This window comes from Cetorhinus maximus, chromosome 7 (assembly GCF_964194155.1).
Source record: "Cetorhinus maximus chromosome 7, sCetMax3.hap1.1, whole genome shotgun sequence".
Taxonomy (NCBI): Eukaryota; Metazoa; Chordata; class Chondrichthyes; order Lamniformes; family Cetorhinidae; genus Cetorhinus; species Cetorhinus maximus.
Genome location: NC_135885.1, coordinates 57,830,764 through 57,858,031, shown reverse-complemented (window position 1 = coordinate 57,858,031; position 27,268 = coordinate 57,830,764). Strand labels below are relative to the sequence as shown.

Genomic DNA, 27,268 nt, shown 5'->3' with positions numbered 1-27,268 from the left:
GTGACACTGCCCACATTATCCACCCAAGACCGTGGCTAAGTCTTTAGCTTCTACTCCTGTCAATATATAACCGCTAGAAAGATGTATCCACCTCATCCTTTCCAGTAGGTACTCATCTCCCACTCAGTGCCTTTCTCCGACTTCCAACAATATCAGGAATTTGCCATGTAGGAACACAGCCTAAAGTGCATTATACTGGGATATCCAATGAACAAATTCTCACCATTACAAATTAAACACCAGAAATTAAAGAAGAATAATGGTACAGTATAATGTTTCTTTTTTATTAGGTTAACAAAACAACCATTACCTATGTTTTTTGCTTTTAAAGATTACCTATAGTTGCGTACAGAAATGTATTGCAAAACATATTTATAGTTGAAAAGACAAATTACAGCTAAAAAAGATATTGAAATTCTCTCTGCAAGATGCAGCACCAAATTTTGATAGCAAGTGGCTAATACTGTTAAGTGTACACAAACATTTAAACTATAATCTTTTCAAAAACTGAAAGTAAACTTGTAACCTTCAGTAAAAGGACACTGAACTAGCAGAGGACTTCAATTCACAAAATTAAAAGTCTGTACAATAAGAAACACCTGTACCACTACTGGAAACAAAATCCCTCAGTTAGAAGTCCCAAGGGTTTACAAGGAAGTTGCTAAACCCTTTGTGAATTGTTAAGTCTTTTCGCTGAATTGCACACATACTTTATATATGTATATATCCATATATATAGCACATATACACACACACACACACACACATATTTGTTTTCACAAAGATTGTGTTACAGGTTAGGCAATTCAGCATATTTTCATGGTAACCTTTTCTTAATACAAAAACAGAGAATTAAAAAGGTTTGCTAAATACAGCTGTTTCTAAAAAAAAAAATTATATTGGAAGATCAATTAACTAACACAGAAAAGCAGAATATCCTAATCAACTGCATACAGAACATTAAAGTACAGGAAATTCACTGTAATTTGCACTAAGCATAATCAGGCACTGAAATGATGTGCTGCCAATTAATTTAAAAATCCTCCATTTATAACTGCTCATGAGTTGAAAGGAGAAAACAAAAGTAGACAATAGGTAGGATGCACTGGGCCAAAAGCGTCATCAGTACAGTAATGCGTGCAGAACTTTATAAACAACCAACAATGGAGTGTATGTTCCTCAAGTTGCTAATATGCATGAAAGTCAATGCTGGTCAGAGTTGGAGAATGCCATTTCAGTCTTGTAGTAAATTACTTGCTCACATTAGCAACCAAGGAAAATATATCCCCATGCTTTCAACTACTTCAGGTCCTGTAAAGGGAACAAAGATGCCAGTGAACAAATAGCATCTTTTTAAACGTTTACAAGTTTATTTGCATCACAGCCTTGTGATTCTGTAAGACTTCAAAGAAAACTAGCAATCCAAATTTGGACATTGCTTTACCATGTGTTCCTTGCCCAGATTGCAATTCTAAACAAAAGAATTTTAGTAGAGATTGCTTATGCATTTGAAGATGAGGAATTTAATGCTGGGAACTGGAACACTTTTCTATTTTAATGTTATTCTACTCATCACCCTGATTAGATATGACTTTGCCACCTTGAGACTGCTGACATGTATGTTTTTTTAATTCAGCTGGAAGCTGAAATCCATCTCCACAAAATGAGCAATGAATGGGAAAGTTTTTTGTGTGAGCTATTCTGACATGTCCTATATAATTTACAAACAGGTACGTGCTGTAAGGGCAGTAATGACATTTGTAAAGCGTTCTGTTATCAGTCATATTAGATTGATTAGTCTTTGAAATATTTTGTTTGTGAACTTTGAGGTGATCACGCAGATCAAATTGTTTCTCAAATTTGCTGCTGCAGATCTCACAGTTAAAAGTTTTGCCTTCAATATTTGGTTTATGAATATTCAGATGATGCTGTAAATCCTCTTTACTCTGATACTTAGCACTACAGCTATCACAGTTGAAGGTTTTTTGTTCTGCATGATTTTTTTCCACATCATCACTCAGGGTTGCTACATCATCATGGGTGGGTTCACAAGTTACTGGCTTTTGTACAGAGTGGAGAAGTTTGTGCTTCTGGTACAGGTCTTGCTCTTCAAATGTCATTCCACATTCCTGACAAGATAGAATATTATCCTTTGAAGATGCAGAATCTTGTTGATGAGCCACCACACACTCTGCAGATTCCAGAAGCTGAAACTTTGAAGCCTGAATCTTACCAGTATTTAGCTGTAAATATTTTTTTCCTGCTTCTGATGACTCCATTTTTGGAAAAGAATTCTCATGCAGCTGTACTTCTTCCTTACGTGAACTGTGGGGCTGGACTGAAGGCGATTCTGAACTGATTAACTTTCTCTCTTGAATGGCATTCTGCTGCTTATCTGCATCGATATTTTCAGAACAATTATCTTCTTTCTGCACAGAGGTACACTGTTTTTCATGATTCTTAAAAGCTCTGGCATAATCAGATTCAAAGTCACATTTGGAACATTTGTAATAAGCTTCTCCAGTATGAACAGACATGTGCCTTTTAAGCTCCTTGTCCATAACAAAACATCTTCCACATTCACCACATTGATAAGGATAAGGTTTGTCATGTACCCTTACAACGTGATATAGAGCGCTACTTTTACTTTTACAATGGAATCTACAGAAACTACAGTAAAAAGTTCCTCTGACATATTTAACATTTTCTTGTAAACTTTTTGCATAATCCTTTTCTTCAGAAGGCTCTTCAGGATCATTCGAAACTGTCACCTTTTTGGGATTGTTTGAATCTGTCAAATCTTTGGGATTATTTGAAACGGTATTGTCTGCAGGATTATTTGGAGTTGTCAGTTTTTCAGGACTATTTGAAACTGCTGGTTTTTCAGTGCGCGAAACTGCCACTTCTTTGGAATTATTTGAAACTGTTGATTTACGAGTAGATTCGTGTTGAATTGGGTAACGGCTGCTATAATCACTATGCTCAAACAGTGCAGTTTTGGCATTCTTCTGCTTTTTCTTCTGACAGTTATGGATATTTAGCTCATCAGCAGTATTGAATCGAGTACCACATTTTTCACAGTTGAAATCAACACTCTTACTTTTGGTTTCTTCTAATTTACGCTTTGGTCTTCCAGGTCGCCTCTTAACAGGCTGTACTTCAATTGTGCTTGAACTTGTTTCTGCAGGTTTTACAGGTTGTATTTCAATTGTGCTCGAAGCTATTTCTGTACGTTTTCTACGCCCCCTTCGCTTTTTAATAGGTTTTTCTTCCTTAATCACTTTGGGTTCTTTTAATTTTCTCTTTGCAGCTCGCAGTGGTTTCCTAGTTTCACTGGCGACTACTTCAAGGGGCTCTTTTGTTTGGAAAGTTTCTTCACTCTTGTTCAACTTTGGATGCTGTGTTGTAACATGATTGTAGACATTACTGTACACCTTGTTAGTGAAGAAACACAATTGACAGTGAAATAATTTGGCACTTTTCTGATAAATCACAATATTTGTTAAATCAGAAAATTCGGGATGAACAGAACCAAGATGTGTTTCCAAAGTTTCATGATCGGTATACTTGAAATCACAATGCACACAAGTTAAACATCCAGAAATGTTATTTAGTTGGCTTTTCGTTTCCAATTTTTCCTTAGTATTAAATCCAGTAACACATTCTTCATTCTGTCTTGTAAATTCCTTTTTATGTATCACTGTTATTTGTAGCGCCATGCCGTTCTTTTTCTCTAAAATGGTTTACCACACTGGTAACACCTGGAATTCTTCCTTGAGACCTCTGAATGTTCTTTCTGTTCCTTAAATTTTGCACTTTCCTACATAGTTCATAGGTCCTCTTCTAGAAAGGTTTTGAGTTTGCACCAAGTTCTTTCAACTCCCAGACTAGGAGCTACACACTTGGCAAGTAATACTATGGAAGAGGTCAGCCTTATTCCAATTTTCAGTGGAGCTGTGCTCACCTGAAAGGAAAGAGCAAAAAAAAAAACCAATTACAGCAAGACACTATGTGAAATCATTGTCACCTTTCTATGATCAACAGCTGCTTTTTTTTTTAAAATCCATCCAAAAATTCAGGAACAAGATCAAGAACATTTTTCAATAATAAATTATTTCAAAAACACTTAGTACTGTCAAATTAAAAATGTTCATTTGTTTATAAAAACATGCTATATCATCTACTACTTCTTAACTGTTAACTATATATGCATTAACTTGGCAGCAAAATAGCCATCAAAAGGATGTCATAAATAACTGAAATGTGACAGGATGGGGAAAGGGCATGGACACATTAATTACCAACCCAGATCGAGTTCAAACATTTTGCTGCAAAATAGAACTGAAGACATAAAAGACTGAAGGGACTATACCTGAAGTCAATCTTCCTTTCTTATAAATTTTAATGCACCCTTTCCAGCATTTCCTAATAACAATTTTATAATTCAAGGCAGTAGCAAAGTTCAAAGCTAAGGCTATTTTTGAAATCATAATTCCCATCATTTCCTATTAAACTGCTCCTGGGACTTATGGGAATTCTCACCATGAGTACTGTCACCAGAGTAGCCCAGTAGGGGAGAACACCGAGATTGTCCATGTCAGGAAAGCAAATACACTTCTAGTACTGTATCTACATGACTGTCATCTATACAAGGACTACTTTGAACAGAAGTGCAACTTTAGATTTTCATTCCCTATAAAAAACCTAAAAATTGTACAGCATGTTATTTTACATGCATACAATCTTTCATCAGTGGAAATTCATTGCTTTAGTTTGGCAAAACTCCCTGCAGAATAAAGTAACCATTATTTTAATCCGAGGGCTGCGATGAAAATTCTGGCAAAAAACAATGAAAGATACAAAGAAACAAGTACTTGCAGCAATTTTATATATCTAACAATTGCATTTTTTGGGCATATATGCAAGGCACCATCTGTGGTGCAGGACATTTCATGTTAGTCCAACCCACACCCCCTCAACTTTGTGTTGCTCATGGTAAATTTCATGATTACTAGGTTTCCCAAATGTTCAGTTGTGATTTGCTGTTTCTTTAACATCCGAACGAATATTTATTGCTGTTTCAAGCATGGTCAACAAACTAGATGCAATCTGTGTTTTATTTATTAGCAGATCTGCTGTGACGTTGCTTACAAAGAGGAACATTATCATACTGTTTTAAATACTTATACTTGGGATGGGCATTTATGTGGTCATGGACCTTCTTCTTGAAACTTGTGGTAATGAGAGAAATAGATTGTAATCTGCCATGTCCCAAATAGGTCCGTTTCTCTCTCTCAGGTCTGTCACACACGCACACACCCACTTTAAAAAAACAAACATTAAAATGATACTAAAAAAAAATGTCTTCCAGCTTTCAAATTACTCTGAAGAACAATCAAACAAAACTATTGTAAGTTGAAGATAAGCAGTTGAACAGTTGTCTGAATGTTACTCATGCATCTGGAGAAACTGTAAACAGCACATACTCAAACTGAAAGTAGATCCTGCAGTCTAATAGAATTGAGGCTCTGGGGAAAAAAAATTGCCAAGAACAGTTTTTTGTCCATTTCCCCTGGCAAAGTAAAAAAAGGGTTGTCCTGGGGCACTAGGTCGCCACCCATTTGCACTTCAACATACTTCCAGATCTGATGTCTGAAAGCAAATGTAAATGATGCTAGAGTAACAGAACACGTTCCTCCCACGCCTCTTTTTCAAGTACACTGATGACTGTTTTGGTGCCATTTCTTGCTCTTGACAAGAACTGGAAAATTTAATCAACTGGTTTCCAATTTCCAATCCTTCCCTCACTTTCACATGGTCTGTCTCTGATTCTTCCCTTCCTTGACTTCTCTCTCTTATTACTAGGTTGCTAGCCAATATCTACAATAAGCCCACTAACTCCCACAGCTACCTTGACTACACTTCCTCCCACCCGGTTTCCTGAAAGGACTATATTCCATTCACTCACTTTCTCTATCTCATCTGTTTTAACAATGTGACCTTCCATACCAGTGCATCCTTCTTTACATCAACCAAAGATTTCTCTCCACTGTGGTTGACAGGGCCCTTGACTTTGTCCATTCCATTTCTCGCACTTCTGCTATCACCTCCCCCCACTGAGCAGAATCAAGACAGGATTTTCATTGCCCTCACCATCTACCCAATCAACCTCCATATTCAATAGATCCGCTATTTGCTCCAACTCCAAATGTGATGCCATCGCCAAACACTTCTCCCCCACCTTTCCCAGTATGCCAAATGGAACGTTCCTTCCACTCTCAATACCCCCTTCCCACAGCACCTCCTATTGCAAGCACAGGAGATGCAACACCTGCCCTTTTACCTCCTCCCTTTCCCACCATCCAAGGCCCAAAACATTCCTTTCAGGTGAAACAGCAATTTGCATTCTTCTTTTACTTAGTATACTGTAATCGCTACTTACAGTGGTCCAATTATGCTTATGGCTCAAGATATGGGGACAGAATGCAACATGCTGGCAATCCAAAGTTACATGGAATGTAAGTAGTGAGAAGGATGCAAAAAAAAAAAGCGAGAGGGATATAGGCAGTGGGTCAGTAGGCATAAACATAGCAGATGGAATATAATGTAGCGAAGCGTAAAGTTATCCACTTTGGTTGGACACATTTTTTTTTGAACGGTGAGCAATTGGGAAATGTTTGCATTCAAAGTGCCTTGCATTCCACCAAACTTTCTATTGTCAGCAAGTTTGAATATGTTACACTCAGTTGCCTCATATGGTCCAGGGGATTTGTCAGCCTCAACTCCCATTACTCTTTCTCTAGTGATAGCGATCGTTCCAACTTCCCCGCTCCCTTTTACCCCAGGATTTTCTACTATTCTTGGGATGTGTTTTGTGTGTCTGCCACTTCCTATTATTAATTCCCCAGTCTCATCCTCCAAGGGACCAACGTTTACTTTAACTGCTCTCTTCCTCTTTATATTCTTGTAGAAGCTCTGCGTTTTTATATTCCTTGCCAGTTTACTCTCATAGTCCAATATCTTCCTGTTTATTTTTTTTTGGTCATCCGTTGCTGCTTTCTATAATTTTCCCAATCTTCTGGCCTAGCACTATTCTTCACAGCACTGTGTGCCTTTTCTACCATCCTTAACTTCCTTAGTTAGCCATGAATGGCACATCCTTCTTGTAGAGTCTTCCTTTCTCAAATGATATGTATCTTTGTTGAGAGAATGATTAAATATTTCCTTAAAAGTCTGCCACTGCTTATCTACCATCTGATCTTTTAACCTATTTTTCCAGTCCACTGAGCCATCTCTGTCTTCATACCTTTGTAATTTTTTTTTACTCATTCATGGGATGTGGGCTTCGCTGGCTGAGCCAGCATTCAGTGCCCAAACCTGGTTGTCCCTGAGAAGGTGATGGTGAGCTGTCTTCATGAACTGCTGCAGTTCATGTGGTCTAGGTACCAGCACCCACAGTGCTGTTAGGAAGGGAGTTCCAGGATTATGACCTAGCGACAGTGAAGGAAAGGCGATATATTTCCAAGTCAGGATGGTAAGTGGCTTCCAGGGGAGCTTCCTGGTGGTGGCGTTCCCATCTATCTGCTGCCCTCATCCTTCCAGATGGTAGTGGTCATGGGTTTGGAAGGTGCTGTCAAAGGAGCCTTGGTGAATTCCTGCAGTGCATCTTGTAGATGGTACACATTGCTGCCACTGTCGTCTGTGGTGGAGGGAGTGAATGTTTGTGGAAGGGGTGCCAATCAAGCAGGATGCTTTGTCCTGGATGGTGTCAAGCTTCTTGAGTGTTGTGGGAGCTGCACTCCTCCAGGCAAGTGGGGAGTATTCCATCACACTCCTGACTTGTGCCTTGTAGATGATGGACAGGCTTTGGGGAGTCAGGAGGTGAGTTACTCATCGCACGATTCCAAACCTCTGACCTGCTCTTGTAGCCACAGTATTTATATGGATAGTCCAGTTCAGTTTCTGGTTAAAGGTAACCCCCAGGACGCCAATAGTGGAGCATTCAGTGATGGTAATGCCTGCCACTTGTGTGGCGCAAATGTTACTTGCCTGGATATTGTCCAGGTCTTGCTGCATTTGGACATGGGCTGCTTCAGTATCTGTGTGGACATGGGCTACTTCAGTATCTGTGGAGTCATGAATGGTGCTAAACATTGTGCAATCATCAGCGAACATCCCCACTTCTGACCTTATGATGAAAGGAAGGTCATTGATGAAGCAGCTGAAGATGGTTGGCCTTAAAGTTTAAGATACCAATTTCAGACTCAAGCTTCTCAACCTCAAACTGAATGTGAAATTCTATCACGTTATGGTCATTCTCATTTTGCATGTCTAAAACAGCCTGTCCTGTGGTTCGTTCTAGAATGTATTGTTCAATGCAACCATCCCAAAAACACGATGAGCTCACTCTTGGACGAATGAAATTGGCAAATCTATATGAGGATTAAAATCTCCCAAGGTTATTGTGGAGGTAAGAGTAGAAGAATACTGTATGCTGGCACATAGGACTGGAGGTGGTTATAGTTAGGATGGGGAAGCCAGGGAAATTTGCAAATGGAGCCAATGATTTTAAATACACGGTGTTGTGGGATGGGAGTCAATAGAGGTTATTCAGCTCAGGGCTATATGGAATGGGGAATTACTACAGGGTGAGTTGCAGGTATTTTGTTTTCAAGCTGCAGTTTTTGAAAGATGAAAATTTAAAGATAAGCAAGAAAATGTACATCACACATTGTCACCTCCAGATAAGGCTTCCAACATTGGTGGGATTTAGGGAAGCTAGGTGACCTGCAAAAGTTAAAATTGGTGAAGAGTAGTCATTTTCGACTCGAAACACTAACATTTTGCTCTCTGCAAATGCTGCCCAATTTGCTGAGTTTTTTCAGCACTTCATTTTTAATTGAAATTGGTGATCTTGGTTGTGGGGAATGAAGCTCAGGTTGCACAATATCAGGCTCAGACTGAAAATACAGCCAGGGAAGAGATGGAATCAGGGTGCGGATTCCTACAGGGAGCTGAACTGGATGGCTTCAGTCCTAACAATGTTAATTATAGATAAGATTTATCACCTGAGCACAGTTGCAGTCACAGTGTCAAGAGCAGTGGTGAAGGATATCATTAGCAGACATGAAAGCTAACCCATGCTTACAAATTTCAATGTTGGTGTATATTCTCCACACAATTAAATAAACTAAAATAAATTACCCACCCATTCCCATATACATTTTCTTTCCATCTATTGTGAAGATCTCTGACTTATTAACATTTAAAGAGAAATTCGAACACCCAGTGATTAACTGAAAGAAGTGCGTCATAAGATTTCACATTTTCAAACAAAAACAGACTTTATTGTATATATTAAAATATTTAAACAAAACAAGCACTACTAACTTAACACTATAGTTTGCCAAGACTTAGCATCTAAATCCAGTCCGCCTTTAACTTCCTAATTCCACCCAAAAGTTCCCTTATACATTATTTGAGAGTTCATTTACTTCTTCTGGAATCAAACCAAATATGCCACAACTCTCCGGAATTCACTTTTATTTCTCCGCAGTGTTCCAGCTACTCCCTGGGGTATGAGATTTCATGGGGCATTAGCTTCCATCAGCTTTTGGCTAAATGGCCCTCCAACTTTACTTCAAAACCTCACGACTGTGAACTTCTCAGCTCAAGTTTAAGTTTGGTGATTTGGTGCTTGGTAATTAAATCAGGAACACCCTTGGTTCCTAATGGCCTCTACACTCCTTGTCCTGGCTTTGGACAGACACAGACTGCTTTCTCCCATTCTGTTCCCACTGCTGCTTTACAGCTCCTGGCAAATTTCCCTCACTTTGCCTGTTCCCAAACTGAACTGCTGGTTTTCTCGGAGGAAACAAAAAAAAAATGCAAAGGGTACCTCCCTGTATTTACATAGCAATGTAGCATACTTGGGATGTTCCCAAATAGAAATGCAAGTCAATTACCTTTTACCTTCAAAACAGACCTTTGATTCTGTGACCTATGGGAATAATTTATATCTCTTATGGAGTTAACGGCTATCTCTCCACACTTGCTGGTTCCACCAAGAAACCTCCTTATTTAATTTTAGCTTCTTTGGTCTGGGAACTACATGAACAATCCAAATCCCCTATTGAAATAACTTTAGATCTCCTATCCCTACCAAAAACTCCAAGATGTGTCGTCCATTGTTTAAGTTTTAGCGCTTCTAACTCTATCCTTATTAAATAAACATAGATTACCCTTTGAACTGTAATTACCCCAGGTCTATTTACCAGTTTCTCAATCAAGCTTCAATTTATCAACATTTAAATTCAATTTCTAAACTAAAAGTTATTTTCTAAAATATATGAATCATGAAATCAGATATTCACAACACAATCTAATCTTTACAAAATTTATATCTCAAACACACCGTGGTGAAATGTGTAAGAAATTTCTGGTTGTCACACTTCTTCGATTCTGTCTCACTGGTCTCACTTGTAACCAGATAATTATCCAGTTTTCTTTTGAAAGCTACAATTGAATCTGCCTCCACCGAACTTCAGATCTTAACTACTTGCTGCTTTTAAAAAACAATTTCACGTCACTATTGGTTTTTTTTTCACCATTCACCTTAAATTAGTGTTTTCTGGCTCTCAACCTTTCTGCCAATGGGAACAGTTTCTGTCCAGGGCCTTCATGATTTTGGATATCTCTATCAAATCTCCTCTCAAGTTTCTCTTCTCCAAAGAGAATTGCCATCACTTCTTCAACTATCCATGTAACTGAAGTCCTTTATCCATAGAACCATTCTCGTAAGTCTTTAAAACTTAAGTTTCTTAAGTTCATGAATAGCACTGTGGAAGTGCCAGTGCTTCATAATATCGGACTTCCTTACCAGACCTCTACAGATTAATGTGTCCTTTTTTCACTAGCAGAAAGCCAAAGGCTCGACCTCTCTGACCCTCCCTAGCTCACTATCTAGGGATTGGCCAGTTGAACTGCCAAATTGGAGTTCCAAACAGTTAGCTCCCTCTGAATTTACATAAACAAAATATTTCCAAGTATGACTGTGAAAATTCACCAGAACACCTAAATGAACCCACATTATCTCAAGCTGATTGTCATATATTAGAAGCAACATTTCAGATAGATATTTTCTCCAAATTTGCATTTTCAGAAACTGTACGCTACAGATTTAGATTTGAGAGCTAAATTTTAATAGAAACCTTTTAATACAAGTTACCTGTTTTTTTCCTTCTAGCTTACTTGCACAAAACCCCAAAAATAAGCCTATGGGACGAGTGTTGTCACAATTTAGGCGCAGATGCGCAGGATACTAGAAAAAAATTGCTTTCTAATGTACAGCATTGCTCCCACTTCTCATTTCTTTCTCACAGCGAGCTGTTACTTCTTCATCAATAAATGCCAGTACTCGTCTGAATTTATTCTCACATTTTTTTTTCAGGTTCGAAATACACTGCCCCCACCAACTCAAATGCTAAATATTGAAATAAAATATGACTGCATGATCTCCTACCCCAACTCACTTTTTTTCCCGGGGGCCTCAAACATGGGAGAATTCCTTCAGTCCTCCATCTTACAGTTTAAAGGCTTTTGAAATTCCACTGAAGACTTCTGACCGCATAACAAGTCACTGCAGTCAAAGCAATTAATGACACCTGATGGGCTCAAACACGTGTCCAGGCGCTATATTAATACAAATCTTACAAGATTGTTCCTGGAGGAATCAAGGAATCGCACGCTTTCCGGTGAATCTGTTCCTCGCCTCCAGAATTGAGACGACCATTTTGTGCGGGCTACAGGTAAAGCTGGGCTGACGGTATTTATACCCGAACTTCGCATTATTTCGTCTGGATTTCTCTCATCTTCTCAACGTTTACCGTTGTCCTATACTCATAGATTTTTGGGGGGGTATTCTCTATTTACAAATAAATAACATAGAGCGGACCACAAGGTTTAAAAGTAACGCGGGTGACGACTGTTAGAAAAGCCGCGCGCCTCGCCTTTTAAATCGCGTTAGAAGCAAACGGTCCGGACACAAGGCGACAGAGATGGCAGGCCGCCATGTTGCTGCCGGAGGGAATCAGCGGGCTCTATCTACACCGAGCTAACGCTATCCGGCCCTTCGATCACACTCACCTTAAGCCTCTCACCCACGAAGTCGCCGGCTGCTGGTCCGGCCCCAGATCAGGGATGGATGACAGTCGACAAACCGAAGGGATGCCGAGCGGCCCAGGCTGGCCTTCAGAGCCGCGCACGGTAGTAGGGCGAAAAGCCTGGTGGCCGGACACCTTGATCGCTCGCTCCGGATTTCCCTCGCCCTCAACCTGTCCACCCTTTCCCCGCCAAAATCACCGACTGAACCCGAAAACAACAAACGCCGAGCGAGCCGCTAGGCGCCAAAACCTCGCCGCGTCACCAACAAAGTGAAAACGCTTTCCGCCAGTTACAAAAACAACCAGCAGGGCTGGCCAAATATTAACATCTGATTAGCAATGTAAATCCCAACCATCCAATGAAATGCTCTCCACCAGCCGGCTGGTTGGCTGTCTGAAGAAAGGATTTAGATTCCTAACAGACCAGTCAGTCGGCTGTCTTTTCATTGCCAGATAGAAGCAAAGAACTGCGGATGCTGGAAATCCAAAACAAAAACAAAAACACCTGGAAAAACTCAGCAGGTCTGGCAGCATCTGCGGAGAGAAACACAGTTAACATCACCGCAGATGCTGCCAGACCTGCTGAGTTTTTCCAGGTATTTTTGTTTTTGTTTTTGTTTTTTCATTGCAAGGTTTGGGTATATTTTCAGGAGAAAGTGTTGGACGGGATGGATAAGAATACTTGTTCGCTACTCAGTGGATATCCAAGTTGGGGACACGTTTTCTGCCCGCTTCTGATTTCTGGGGTGTCTGATTAAAGCTAACGGGGTTTTTATTGGTGCTATTTCACTTCGGGAGATGTGTGAAAAGGTTTGCCTCACGTCCGGCCAATGATACACCACCTGCACGGAGCCTTTCCTTGCACAAGGTTGAAAGGACTGGTTCTGCATTGGACAAGACTTCAGACCCTGCAGAGATACTTGTATTGTGGATAGTTCTGCTAGAGAGACAGCCTGAACTTCCAAACGCAGCCCTGTGTCAACCTGTGGACAGGGCCAAAGAGAGAAAACATGGGCCCTGGTACTTCTGTTTCCAGGCCGCTTATTTCCCATTTTCCTCCGCTGCTCCTTTAATCCCTTGATGATGAATATTTGTTCACCTTTCAAGATTCACCAAACAATAAAAGAGATCCTAGTAAAATGATAATGCCTATTTTTGGCACCTGGTTACAAATATTGTCCGATTATATATGCACCATAGGTCATTAATATTAAAAGCAGCAATGATATAATGCATTGTTAGTTTGTGTGGACTTTACAGGTGATCCCGCCATGATTATTAAACAAAGCAGTGTTATGGCTTAGCTGATGATAAATGCTGAGCTGCTCAAATCCCAGAGGGAAACTTGAAACAACTTCCACAACTTATTTTGCAATTTGTATAAATTTCAAGATGTGTGCCTTGAATTCAGTAGAGTCAGAGTTATACAGCACAGAAACTGGTCCTTTGGCCCATCGTGTCTGTGCCGGCCATCAAACACCTATCAAGTCTAATCCCATTTTCCAGCACTTGTCCCATAGCCCAGTATGCTATGGTGTTTAGAGTGCTCATCTAAATACTAGTTGTGAGGGTTCCTGCCTCTACCACCCCCTCAGGCAATGTGTTCCAGATTCTAACCACCCTCTGGGTGAAAAATGCTTTCCTCAAATCCCCTCTAAACCTCCTGCCCCTTACCTTAAATCTATGCCCCCTGGTTATTGACACTTCTACTGAGGGGGAACGTTTTTTCCAACCCACCCTATCTATACCCCTCATAAGTTTGCATATCTCTATCAGGTTCACCCTCAGCCTTTTCTGCTCTAAGGAAAACAACCCTAGCCTATCTTCATAGCTGAAATGCTCCAGCCCAGGCAATATCCTGATGAATCTTCTCCGCACCCTCTCCAATGCAATCACATCCTTCCTATAGTGTGGTGACCAGAACTGCACACAGTACTCCAGCTGTGACCTAACTAGCGTTTTATACAGCTCCAACATAACCTCCCTGCTTTTATATTCTATGCCTCGGCTAATAAAGGCAAGTATCCCATATGCCTTCTTAACCACCTTACCTATCTGTGCTGCTGCCTTCAGGGATCGATGGACATGTACACCAAGGTCCCTCTGGTCCTCTGTACTTCCTAGGGACCTACCATGCATTCTGATTTCCCTGGCCATGTTAGTCCTCCCAAAATGCATCACCTCACACTTATCAATAACTCTTATACTTATTACACTATTACTTTATCAGATGCATGCATTAACATAATAACAATATATATAAATTGGTATCAACAGAAGTTGTTAGGGGAAAATTAAAAATGCTAAGAGAGAACACTAAGAAGTTACCGAAAAACCCTAAAATCTCCAGGCAGACATGGCTGCTAAACATATTAAGAGTTGAAGATTACCAGATGAACATTGCACAGCCTTGAGAGTCAGACTGGAAGACACAAATTAGATTAGGTGTACTCCTCTCTCAGATAGGGACGGGGCAGATGGTTTAGCTTAGATATGGGAGGACATACAATGGACAGAGGGGTCTTTGATGAAACACAAGCAGTCTTGAGTTGTGAGAACCAAGGTCTTTGCATACGTGTTTTAATTTTGATTGGATAATATAATTATGTATACACCCTTTAGAATAATTGGTTAGCAGAATTGCATGTTTATGTACTAAATAGGATAGTTTTAACATGGTACCTGTGTGTCGGTTACCGAGTGGATATATTCAAATGTACTCAAATGTATTGTGATAAGAAAAAGTATATAAATTATGAGACTTTGTAATTATGGCAGAGTACCTCTGGACGGGCTCAGAGGGCTCTCCCTGCATATGCCGGTAAGAAGCTTGAATAAGCCATCTTGTTTGAGAATCCAAACAACGGACGTCCTGAGTTGTTTGTCCTGAGTCCCGGTCTGAGCCGTAGTTAAGAGGGCAGTTGCCCCATGCGAAAGCCAGATCAACCTGGGGTCTCGGAGAAGGAGGTTGAATCCCGCCTACAGAAATCATTCCAGTCCAGTGTCCATGTTTTAAATGTCCAATTTTCTCTTTAAGCTTCAAGCTCCTGACAGCGCATCTGCAATTGGATTTTCTTGCCCCACTACATGTATAATCTGTAGATTAAATGGTTGTAGTAATAAACTCCATCTGAATAGCCTTGCACTTCTGTCTCGAAATTTGTCCAGAAACTTTAAAGGATTGTGGTTTCTATGAACAATTGTTTCTGATGAATTGTTTGCAACGTAAATTTCAAATGCTGCAATGATAACACCAGACCCAAAGTCTTCTTTTCAAGCATTGAATATCTTTTCTGTTGTACATTCAACTTTGTGAAAAATACCCAATCGGGTTTTCAACTGCAGGGTCATCTTCCTGTACGGTCCCAATGCCTATATCACTTGAGTCAATGGCCGACTTAAATTGCTTGGCATAAGTGGGCATGGCCGAAACTGGTGTAGTAGTTAATAAAGTTTTCAAACTGTCAAATGCCTTCTGACACTCCAGTGTCCATTGAATTATTAAAAAAGAATAAGAAGTTTCAATCAATGGAGCAACCACACTGCTAAAATTTGGTACAAAATCTGATAAAACCCACTCATGCCCAGAAATCTCAACTCCTCGTTTTGTTGTAGGCGCGGGGAAATCCACAATAGTCTTGATTTTTACATCTCTCGGAGCCACCTTACCATGTCCAATGGTATGGACTAGATACATAACTTGCGCTTTTGGAAATTTACTTTTAGCCAAGTTCACCACCAAATTAGCTTCTTGTAATAGAATAAATAATTCTTCCAGATGTTGTAAATGCTCCTCCCACGTCTGACTGGAAACTATCAAGTCGTCAATATAACCAGCACCATTGGTCAGACCTGCAATTACTTTGTCAGTCTTTGAAATGTTGCTGGTACGTTTTTCATACCAAACGACATGACTTTAAACTGATATAGTCCATCTGGCATCACAAAAGTTGATACCTCCTTAGCTCTCTCTGATAATGGTACTTGTCAATATCCTTTTTAGCAAGTCAATCTTTGTGATAAATTTTGATTGTCCCACTTTCTCAATACAGTCTTCCAACCATGGTATAGGATATGAATCCACTTTTGCCACCGCATTCACCTTTCGATAGTTCACAAACAGTCTCTGTGTTTCATCCAGTTTCGGTATCGGCACAAGAGACGAGCTCCAGTTTATGCAACTAGACTCAATGATACACATTGAAGCATGAATTTGATTTCTTTCTGTACTTGTGATAACTTTGCCTGATTTATTCTATAAGGATGTTGCCTTAGCGAAGATGAAACTTGTACAGATACAATATGTATAGCTAAATTTGTCCTTCCCAACTTATTTCCACAAGTACCCTTGTGTGACCGCAATAGCTTTTCTAAATCACTTTGACCCTTGTCTGAAAGGTAACTCAATTTTACATTTAAATTTTCAAGTACTGCCTCATTATCCAATTTGATTAGAGGAAAATCATTTTCAGAATCCTGCATTTCTACTTCTTTCTCATTATCTACCACCACTAACACATATTGGTCCTCTTCCCCGTCAAAGTACTTTTTAAGCATATTTTCATGACACACCCTCTGCTTCTTTCTTCTATCTGGAGTATTTATTAAATAATTCACTTCACTCAGCTTCTTTTCAATCCTGTAAGGCCCTCTAAACCTTGCCTTTAATGGGTTACCCAGTGGTGGTAACAGAACTAGCACTTTCTCCCCAGTAACAAAACTACGAGCTGTAGCTTTCCTGCCTGCTTTCATTTTTATCACTTGCTGTGATATCATTAAGTGTTCTCTAGCCAACTCACATGTTCTGCCCAATCTCTGTCTGAAGTTTGATACGTAACCCAGGAGAGTAGTTTCTGAATTTTGACCCACCAATTTCTCATTAACCAATTTCAGTAGTCCTCTTATCTCATGACCATAAACTACTTCAAAAGGACTAAAACCAGTTGATTTATTAGGACCGTCCCTAATGGCAAATGACAAGAATGGAATCCCCCATCACAATCCTGTGGATAATCATAACTATACAGCTTCATCATAGTTTTTAGAGTTTGATGCCATCTTTCCAAAGCCCCTTGTGACTCAGGATGGTAAGCTGTTGACTCAAACTGTTTTATCCCCAAACTGTTCATTACTTCCTTAAGCAGCTGTAACATGAAATTTGAACCCTGATCTAATTGCATTTACTTAAGTAAACCATATCTTGTAAAAGATTTAGTTAACTCTTCCACAATTTTCTTTGTTGTAATATTTCTCAAAGCCTATTGCTTCAGGAAACCTGGTAGACACATCCGTTATTGTTAGTAAGTACTGATTTCCACTTTTCGTCTTAGGGAGGTGTCCTACACAATCAATCATGACCCTAGTAAAAGGTTCTTCAAATGCTGGAATTGGAATTAAAGGTGCTGGCTTAATCACTGCTTGTAGTCTCCCTATCACCTGACATGTGTGACGTTCTACAGCACTTGACTACATCCCTAAGCAATCCACGCCAAAAAAATGTTTTTGTATCTTCGCCTGTGTCTTTTTAATTCCTAAATGTCCCCCCATTGGAATTTCAAGAGTTATCCTCAGAATCTCATTTCTATAATGGTATTACAATCTGATACACCTCCCTCCAGCTTTCATTTGCTGAAACATGATACGGCCTCCATTTTCTCATTGAAGCATTACCCTTAAGGTAATAATATTCTGGAATACATTTTACCTCTGTTTCTGAGTAGGCTGGCAGATATAAATGTTTTATTTGCAAGTCCTTTTTCTTCTGTAACTCCACTAACCGCCTTGAGTTAAACATGTCAGCTGAATTGTCTTCCAGTCTTTCTTCCTGAACAACCTTATCAAACACAGTGTCAGCTAATTGGATTTCCACACCTTCCCCCTGCCTTTGAAATTCCTGTTCTTCTTGTTTCAACCTATGAGCCTGTGTTCTCAATATCGCACAACCTGGAAACAATCCAGGATGCTCTCTCTGCAACACTTCTGTTGAAAACACTTCAACAGGCTGTTCAACCACCAAAGGCATCACCCACACCTGGGACCCAGCTATATCATTACCCAGAATAAATTGAACCCCTGAAATGGGCAATCTTTCCGCGACTCCAACAATCACGTCACCTGTTTTCCACTTACTCTTTAAATTTACCTCCCACAATGGATTAGGTTTAGCATCTCTATGAACTCCACTTATTATCACCTGTTCCTACAATACTCCCACTGAACAACAAATGTCACTATCCCACAACATTAAGGATTGACTAGCCCTTCTGTCTCTTAAAATTTAAACATCTTTACCTACTCCGCCCTGTACACATGGAAATACTTTTCCTTCACACACAAAATCTCTAAACATTTCTGTAAGCTGCTTCTGCGAATTCTCTTGGGTAAATTGTGAACACATTTCCACTTCTTTACCTATCACTGATACCCCCTGTTTTACCTGTACATAAACCACTATTTTTTTCCTTTGCCTGAACCTTAGAACCCACGATACTTTTACTTCCAGAACTTTTCTGTACCCCTATAATTTCAATAGATTTTCCCTGCAATTTCCAGCATACAGATTTCATATGTCCAACTTTATTACAATGAAAACATCTCAATTTTCAAATGTCTCTTCTACCCTCAGCACCTTCCTGTTTATTCTGAAAAAAAACTTCCTGAAAATTTCTACTTACTCCTTCTCTTCCCTAACTACCCACCTCCCTTTCACCTTCCCACTTTCTATCCGTTTCTGATTTAATAGGGTGACAAAATAAGGTTTAGCTCTATGAACTAACTCATAATCATCAGCTATTTCTGCTGATTGTCTTACCATTTGAACCCTCTGTTCTTCCACATGTGTTCTCACTCACCAAAGAAATTGAACCTTTAAATTCTTCCAAAAGAATTACCTCTCTAAGAACTGCATATGTTGTCTCATCTTTAATGCCTGTATCCACCGGTCAAAATTACTTTGTTTTACTCCTTCAGACTCAATATAAGTTTGCCAGGCTCTTTTCACATATTCCTAAATTTCTGCCTGCATGCCTCAGGAACCAACTCCTATGCACTCAAAATAGCCTTTTTTACCATGTCATAGTTTACCGACAGTTCTTCTGACAATGAAGCATAAATCTCATGTGCTCTACCCACCAATCTGGATTGTAACAACAATGTCTAGTTTTCCTGTGGCCATTTCATCTGTTTAGCTAGCTTCTCAAATGAAATAAAGAATGCTTCCACATCTCTTTCCTCAAACTTTGGAAGAGCTTGTACAAATTTAAGCATTTCCCCACTCGATTTTAGGTGAAAGGTTTTTTCATCATCAGAACTTTCCTCAGAACCTGAGATCTCCTTTTAAACTTCCAGTCTTTTAAGCTGGTATGCCCTTTCTCGTTCCTTCTCTCTTTCCCTTGCTTCTCTTTCTTTATCCTTTTCTCTTGCCTGGAATTCAAGTTCCAGCTTCTTTTCTTTCTCCTGCCTTTCTGCTTGCTCCCTTTGAAATACCCTTCCTTTTTCTTTTTCTGCCCTTTCCTTTTCTGCTGCCTCTAGCTCAAGTTTTTTTCATTTCCTTCGCTCGTTCAAGTTCAAGCTTCTTCATTTCTAACTGACGTCTCACTAACTCTAGCTGTGACTCACTAGTGTCAGGTATCACTTCTAACTTGAAATGCTCTGCTATACCTTCAATTATGTCTGCTTTCTTACCCCATGCAGGTGATCTCAATTGTATCATATCTGCCAGTTCCATAAGATTAACTTTAGTTGCCTTTTGTAAACCAGCCAAAGTTATAACTTCAACGGCCAAAGCCATATTGCAGTCTCACCACTTCAAAAAACCTCAGACCAACTCCTGAATTCAAAGTGCTTCTCATACTTGTAACCTTAAGATTCACCAACTCCAACCCAATCAAGGAATTTCAAATATATCCCACAAAGAGCTCTCAACTTTGTTATGGCACAGCCGATGGTAAATGCTGAGCTGCCCAAATCCCAAAGGGAAACTTGAAACAACTGCCACAACTTGTTTTGCAATTTGTGTAAATTTCGAGATGCATGCCTTGAATTCAGTAGTAATAAGACCACCAAATCTTATAGGTTTCTTACAAAACTAAATTGAACCTTTATTAATAGAAGAAATGATTTTAAATACATAGATCTACAAATTACTACTATGATAACTTCTCAATCCCCTAATTGTTCTAACTCCCAGATACATTTTCATTAAGGCAACAGTAAGACACATGGATTTTAAAAGAGGCAAAGAACACAATACCCTGAACAATCCAATTCGAAGTGAGTTTGCTTAACTTCAGTTCTTTGTAGGCAGCAGCTTGAGGCGTAGATGCTGAAGGCTTTTCACACTTGAGATCTTAAAATGCCTCCCCTTACACACAACCTTTGCTCCTTTATACATATTTTCCCCTTTGAATGCAAATTCCCATTGTTTCACTATGTCTTTGGACTTTACCTCTCTGATAATAAAAATCTCTCATTGTACTAATTTTAACAGTAATCTTTGGGAAAAATAAACACACTGGAAGGATTTTCTGCACCCGCCCATCGCCGGGACCTTCCAGTCCTGCTGCAAGTTAATGGACTTCTGGCTGCGGTGCCGCCTTGCCCGCGGCGGGTCTCGCCCATGATGGGGCTGGAAAATCTCAGCCATGGTTTCTGAACTTCACTTGGCTTGGTGACACATTTCACCCCCTCCTTTGAAATCAATCTAACCTTGTTTATTTAAACATGCAAATGTTCCCTTTAACCCTATGTTTACCGACTTAACATTTCAAACATAGCTTATTTTCTAATACAGCAAAGCCTACAGACCAGCTGTCTTTAATTCAATTAAATCTCTCCACACACACACACACACACACACACACAAACACACACACACTATAACTCAACTTAACATTAAATTCCAATAACATTCTGGTGTCAGGAAGATATAATACTTCTCATAGAGTACACATTTTACTTTAACAGCATCATGCAATATTATTAATTTGAAAGAAAAATATTCCATTGGGTTATGTTTAACACTATGCCAATGATAACACTGATTTTGGTGACTGCCTCAGCTCTTGTTAACATGTTCAGCACATTGCATCATGTGGACATAGTGACAGTAAATTCAAATTTGTTGAGGTGGGGGGAGATTAATACTTGCAAACCCAGATAAACTGTGCAACATCTTTTCCATTCTATGGAAGAAGTAGAAGACTTCCTCCTGCCTGTGTGCATGATATTATTCAATATAATTATTTCATACAAGGGGTGTAACTGGATTCTATTCCATATCCGTTATCTCACAGGCTAAGAAAGATCAAATGACTCCTGAGCAACAAAGTGGGATGATTGAGCAATGTAGGTCTTCACTGTCAGTAGACCCCTCCGCTGTTTCTGTGCAACATAACTTTTAAGAGCCCAGAGGACAAAGACTGAATGGTTCACAGTTGTATCTGTGTTTTCTTGATCAGCGAATCTGAAGACTCTGCTGAATGCTGCTTCTCAGTACGATACATTTTCAATATCTACAGTGCAATAAAACTTTTATCATGATGTTTCAATATCTCAAAAATAGGTGAGTGGACAAAAGGACAAGATTGAAGTCAATGGAAAAGACACCTGAGAATCATGTGCAGTGTAAAACAGGTTACTGATTCACTGAGCCCATTATGCACTCCTGTCCTGGCAATATCCACCCCCCACAAAGCCTGAGTAAAATTCCATTAGCAACAAACTAAACAGAACTTCAGCCATGATTCCAACCTCTGCAAGATTATTATGAATGATGAAGGCCATCCAGCCCAGCTCATCTCATCCATCCAAATGACATATGAACATATGTATTAGGAGCAGGAGTAAACCATTCAGCCCCTGGAACCCACTCTGCCATTTGATAACATTTTCTACATTAGAGCAGTAACTACTACAACTCAAAATTACTTAATTGGCTGTAAAGCAATTTGGGACATCATTCATTCACGGGATGTGAGTGGCGCTGGCTAGGCTAGCATTCATTGCCCATTCCTAACTGCCCTTGAGAAGGTGGTGGTGGTGGTGGTGGTGAGCTGACTTCTTGAACCGCTGCAGTCCATGTGTTGTAGGTACACCCACAGTGCTGATAGGGAGGGAGTTCCAGGATTTTGACCCAGCAACAGTAAAGGGACGCTGATATATTTCCAAGTCAGGATGGTGAGTGGCTTGGAGGGGAACTTTCAGGTGGTTGTGTTCCCACATATCTGCTTCCCTTGTCCTTCTATATGGTAGCGCCAAAGTGGAAGGTGCTGCCAAAGGAGCCTTGGTGAGTTTCTGCAGTGCATCTTGTAGATGGTACACACTGCTGCCACTGTTCGTCAGTTGTGGAGGGAGTGAATGTTTGTGGAAGGGGTGCCAATCAAGCGAGCTACTTTGTCCTGGATGGTGTCAAGCTTCGCGTGTTGTTGGAGCTGCACTCATCCAGGCAAGTGGAGAGTATTCCATCACACTCCTGATTTGTGCCTTGCAGGCTTTGGGGAGTCAGGAGGTGAGTTACTCATCACAGGATTCCTAGCCTCTGACCTGCTCTTGTAACCATAGTATTTATATGGCTAGTCCAGTGCAGTTTCTGGTCAATGGTAACCCCCAGGATGTTGATAGTGGAGGGTTCAGTGATGGTAATGCCATTGAATGTCAAGGGATGATGGTTAGGTTATCTCTTGTTTGAGATGGTCATTGCCTTGCACTTGTGTAGCACAAATGTTACTTGCCACTTGTCAGCCCAAGGTTGGAGATTGTCCAAATCTTCCTGCATTTGGATATGGACTGCTTCAGTGTCTGAGGAGTCATAAATGGTGCTGAACATTGTGCAATCATCAGCGAATATCCCTATTTCTGACCTTATGATGGAAGGAAGGTCACTGATGAAGCGGCTGAAGATGGTTGAGCCGAGGACACTACCCCAAGGAACTCCTGCAGTGATGTCCTGGAACTGAAATGATTGACCTCCAACAACCATAACCATCTTCCTTTCTGCTAGGCATGACTCCAACCAGTGGGGAATTTTACCCTTGATTCCCATTGACTCCAGTTTTGCTAGAGCTCCCTGATGCTACATTTGGTCAAAAGCTGCCTTTATGTCCAGGGCAGTCACTCTCACTTCAGGTGCTGTATAAATATAGGTTTTGTGTTTCTTTCATTACACCTGCATGAAGTAGGCAGAGTGGCAGTAGTAGTGGTAAAATTGATATAAAGCCCAAAAACTCAGTACGGCCTGTTTCCCCTTCTCCCAGAAGCTGTCATACAAATTGTGTTGTACACTGTAAATTTACAGCCTATCTTGGGTGAACCTAGGATGGTGTATAGATTTGTAAACCCTTTCTTTAAGCAATCTCCTAGTGATAAATAGGAATTTAATTCCCAGACTTTGCAAGAGTAATAAAACGGGTGATAGTGATTCCATAACCTGTTTTGCATCAATCCCGGTTTTTAGTTTCTTACATTTATTTTGATGATGCCCAAAATTCTCAAGCCTCTGGTACATCAACTATGCAGGTCATCAGAATTGCGTCTACTTTAGGGCATAATGAAAATTTAGGCTGCTATTTATACGCTGGTTTAAATTCAAAAGCAAATTTTGAGACATGTACAATATTTAATTTTGTGGTACTAAACCCTAAAAGTGACCCCCCCCCACCCCACCCTACTCCCACAGCCCCCCAAAACCCCCACTCTTCACCTCCATCTCCCCCTGAACCCTCTCACCTCACCACACCTCACCCCAGCCCTCCACATGGCCTCACCCCCATCACCTCACTACCACCCCCCCCAATCATCGCACCCTAACCCATCACCTCATCCCCACCCTCACACATCCCCACCCGTTTTCCTCACTGCCATCCACTCACCTCACCCACCCCTAGCTCCACACATCCCCACCTCACCTCATCCCCCACTCCCACAAACCTCCCACCACCACCCACCCCACCGACATCCGCAGCATCCAGTTAGCTCTAAAATGATTAAGGGACTCACCAGCTTTTGAACATATCTTCAATCAAGAACACTCTCAGTTGCTGTTTCTGATTTTCAGGCACTTTGTGGGTTTTTGGCGGGCTTATCAAAGTCTGAACCACAAAGCTTCCGAAGATCAGAAGCGGCAGTGCAGCAGCTCACTGAAACTTAGCTGAAAACCGGCTTTTTAAAAATCGGTACTCTCAGGCTGACAGTTACAATTTTTTGAAAAACAGTCTTTCAGGTCTGACTCCTCACTCTGGACATCAGTTACAACACTGAGCCAGAGCACACCCCCCAGCCCCCGGGCCCAGGTGTTTGGCACAATCCGCATGCCCCTCTCCTGGGCCCTGCCTTTGTGTCTTCTTGAAGGAGCTGCCTGACTTTTACCAGGATCTGTTCAGGGACTGGAACGTGATTGTTTCCAGTCAAACTCCCCCACCACATCAGGAGTAGCGCTCAGCCTGTGGGCTCTGCTGCTCAGGAATCTTTATTCTCCTGGATCGGATTCACAGGGTAGGTGGAAAGGAGAGCCCTGCCTACCAAAGTGACCAGGGTTGAGGACGTACTGGATGGAGGAGCAGGCTGGATGTTGCTGGAGGCATTGGCGTTTAGGATGCCTTAAGGCTATATCCAGCCTGCAGCTGACACCATCCAGGCACTAAAAGCTGTGCTCGGCCTCAACTCTAGTCAGCATGTTGAGGAGGCTTAAGCACTTGGAGTGATTCAGTTTCTCATCAGTGCGAGGCCCTGGAATCTCTTGCTTGCTTCTTGGGCAGTCTGTCGGAAACTCCCTCCGTGTCTTTCCACTCTATGTGAAGGGATTTCCTGTACTGGATGCTCCTGCACACTTTACTTCCTTGCCCTCATCTCCCATCCTGATGCCCTGACGTTCCATCCTGTAATTGGGCAACATTTTTGAACTTCTAATTTTTAACATTAAAAAACATTTTTTGATAAATTTGAAAGCAGTAACTTGATGCAGTTTGTTTTAGTACAGATGGAAAATGGTTTCTCACAAAAATAAGCACCTATTCCTCCACCTGTGATTTTAAATAACTGAAATTGACTTTAAAAAAAACTACAGATCCATTTGCTAATTATATTGATGCACAGTAGTCAGTTTCTTAGTAAATCAAAACAAAATCGAAACATTGCAATTAACGGCAGCTAACAATGGTGATTAAGTCAATCCGTGAGCACAGCCAGTTTGTGGGCAGAATCAGTTTCTCATGCAGTTCTTTTTAATCTGTGACATTGCGTTAGTTTATAGGAATAGTTGGATAGAACATAAATATTAGGTAGAATTCATATATAATTAGGACATTATACTTTAGAATTGAGAAAATGGTTACAGGCCAATAGATGACCATTTTGCCCAGAAGCCTTTTCACACACCTACGTGGGCAGCACTGAACTTAATTCAAAACAGTTCTGAATTTAACTAAAGACAGACAACATTACTTCATGTTGGTAGGATCCACTGGAATTCTTGTGCTCCTGCTTTTTTTTTGGAAATAGGTAATGATAGGACTATCCTTTCACAATTTAAATGCCTTATTCATACCAAAGGACTTTTTTAAAAAGGTGATAACACATATTAATAGCATTTCAGTCTGGAATTTGCTGTTTTTTCCTATTAAAAAGGCATTCTTAAGTTTAGCTCTGCATATCATGAAAGATGAGTGTGCTTCTAAAAGTCAGAATTAAACATTATCAGACACCTGGTACAAAAGACAGATTCTATAATAATGTAGCCTTTACTGAGCTAGAAAAGAACAACTTTAAGGACTGGATTTTACCGTCGGTGAGAGGGGGGCGGGGCCCGCTCGCTGACGCATAAAATGACACACGGTGACATCGGGCGGAACTCCTGATGTCACCGCACCCCATTTAAATTTTCAGGAAGGCGGGGGAACAGCAAAATCAGCTGCGCGTCTGCCGACCTGCCAATGGCCAATTGAGGCCATTGACAGATCAATTAAAGGAATTAGTGGACCTACCCGTCCAACCTTAAGGTTGGCGGGCAGGCCCGGAGCCCCGGTGGAAATGAGAAAAAACATGAAACCTCATCCACCGGCAGGATGAGGTTTCATGTAGGGTTTTAAAAATTTTAATAAAGTTTTTTTTTGGAAATTATGAACATGTCCCAACTCATGTGACATTGTTACATCAGGGGACATGTTAAGGAAATTTTATTTTTCTATTTTCAGGGTTTTCACATTTAGAGCCGATTTCCCTGAGGCTGCACTTTGCCTCAGGGAGATGAGTGCTCTTTTTCATGTGTATGCGTGAAAGAGCACGCTCTTGATTTTAGGAATCCTCCTCCCGCCCGCACAGGGAGCGGATAGCGCTTCCATATGGACGTCATGCTGGGTGGGCCTTAATTGGCCCACCCATGTAAAATGGCACCACGCCTCCGATTGGGGGCGCTGATCGGAAGCGTGCCCGCCCATCAAATTCCCACCCCCAATGGGGGGACAATTCAGCCCTAAGAATCACTATTCCTGTGTCAAAAGTTCAAAATCACTTTATCAAAATCACTATGAAAATATGGAAGCAAGTGAAATTAATTAACATTGATATTAGAACACATCACAAGCACTTATTGACCAGATAAGTTCTCACAACGTTCACATAAGACTATCTTCAACAATTAAATAATAGTGAATTATAAGGGATAATTAAAAGGGAGGAGCTTACACAAGGAAGCAGCACCCATAGCTGCTAGAGATGATGTAATTTAGTTCAGTGGGATATAGAAGATACAGGCTTTCTCCAGAAAAGCACAAGTATTGAAGAAGGATTTAAAAGGAAACCTTAAATCAATGCTTCTCAGGTTGTCAAAGAGTTGGACACTTTAAACAAATAGGGCAGGGTTTTCCCGTCGGTGAGCGGGGGGCGGGGCCCGCTTGCTGACGCATAAAATGACGCATGGTGACATCGGGCAGAACTCCCGACGTCATCGCGCCTCATTTAAATTTTCAGGTAGGCGGGGGTGCAGCAAAATCAGTTGTGCGCCTGCTGACCTGTCAATGACCAATTGAGGCCACTGACTGAGTCATTTAGCTAATTAATGAACCTGCCCGTCCAACCTTAAATTTGGCGGGCAGGCCAGGAGCCCCGGCGGGAAT

At 40.7% G+C, this 27,268-nt stretch overlaps 2 protein-coding genes across 2 annotated transcripts in view; one reads left to right on the top strand and one right to left on the bottom strand.

The window, feature by feature from the left end:
* Positions 1-27,268, top strand: part of sowahca (sosondowah ankyrin repeat domain family Ca) — a 133,331-nt gene that overhangs the window by 95,025 nt on the left and 11,038 nt on the right. Inside the window, exons 4-5 of the mRNA XM_078545548.1 lie at positions 8,363-8,470; positions 21,455-21,723. The gene's annotated coding sequence lies outside the window, so the exon portion shown is untranslated. The remainder of the gene's footprint in view (positions 1-8,362; positions 8,471-21,454; positions 21,724-27,268) is intronic.
* On the bottom strand, positions 267-12,531 carry LOC144682807 (uncharacterized). The gene is made up of 2 exons (XM_078545547.1): positions 12,145-12,531; positions 267-3,964 (listed from the first exon to the last, which is right to left on the bottom strand). Exon 2 carries the CDS (start codon positions 3,717-3,719, stop codon positions 1,566-1,568), a length of 2,154 nt encoding a protein of 717 aa, XP_078401673.1. The 5' UTR covers positions 3,720-3,964; positions 12,145-12,531; the 3' UTR covers positions 267-1,565.

Coding starts and splice junctions, on each gene's coding strand:
- LOC144682807 (XM_078545547.1), bottom strand. CDS start 3,719: ATGGCGCTACAAATAACAGTGATACATAAAAAGGAATTTACAAGACAG.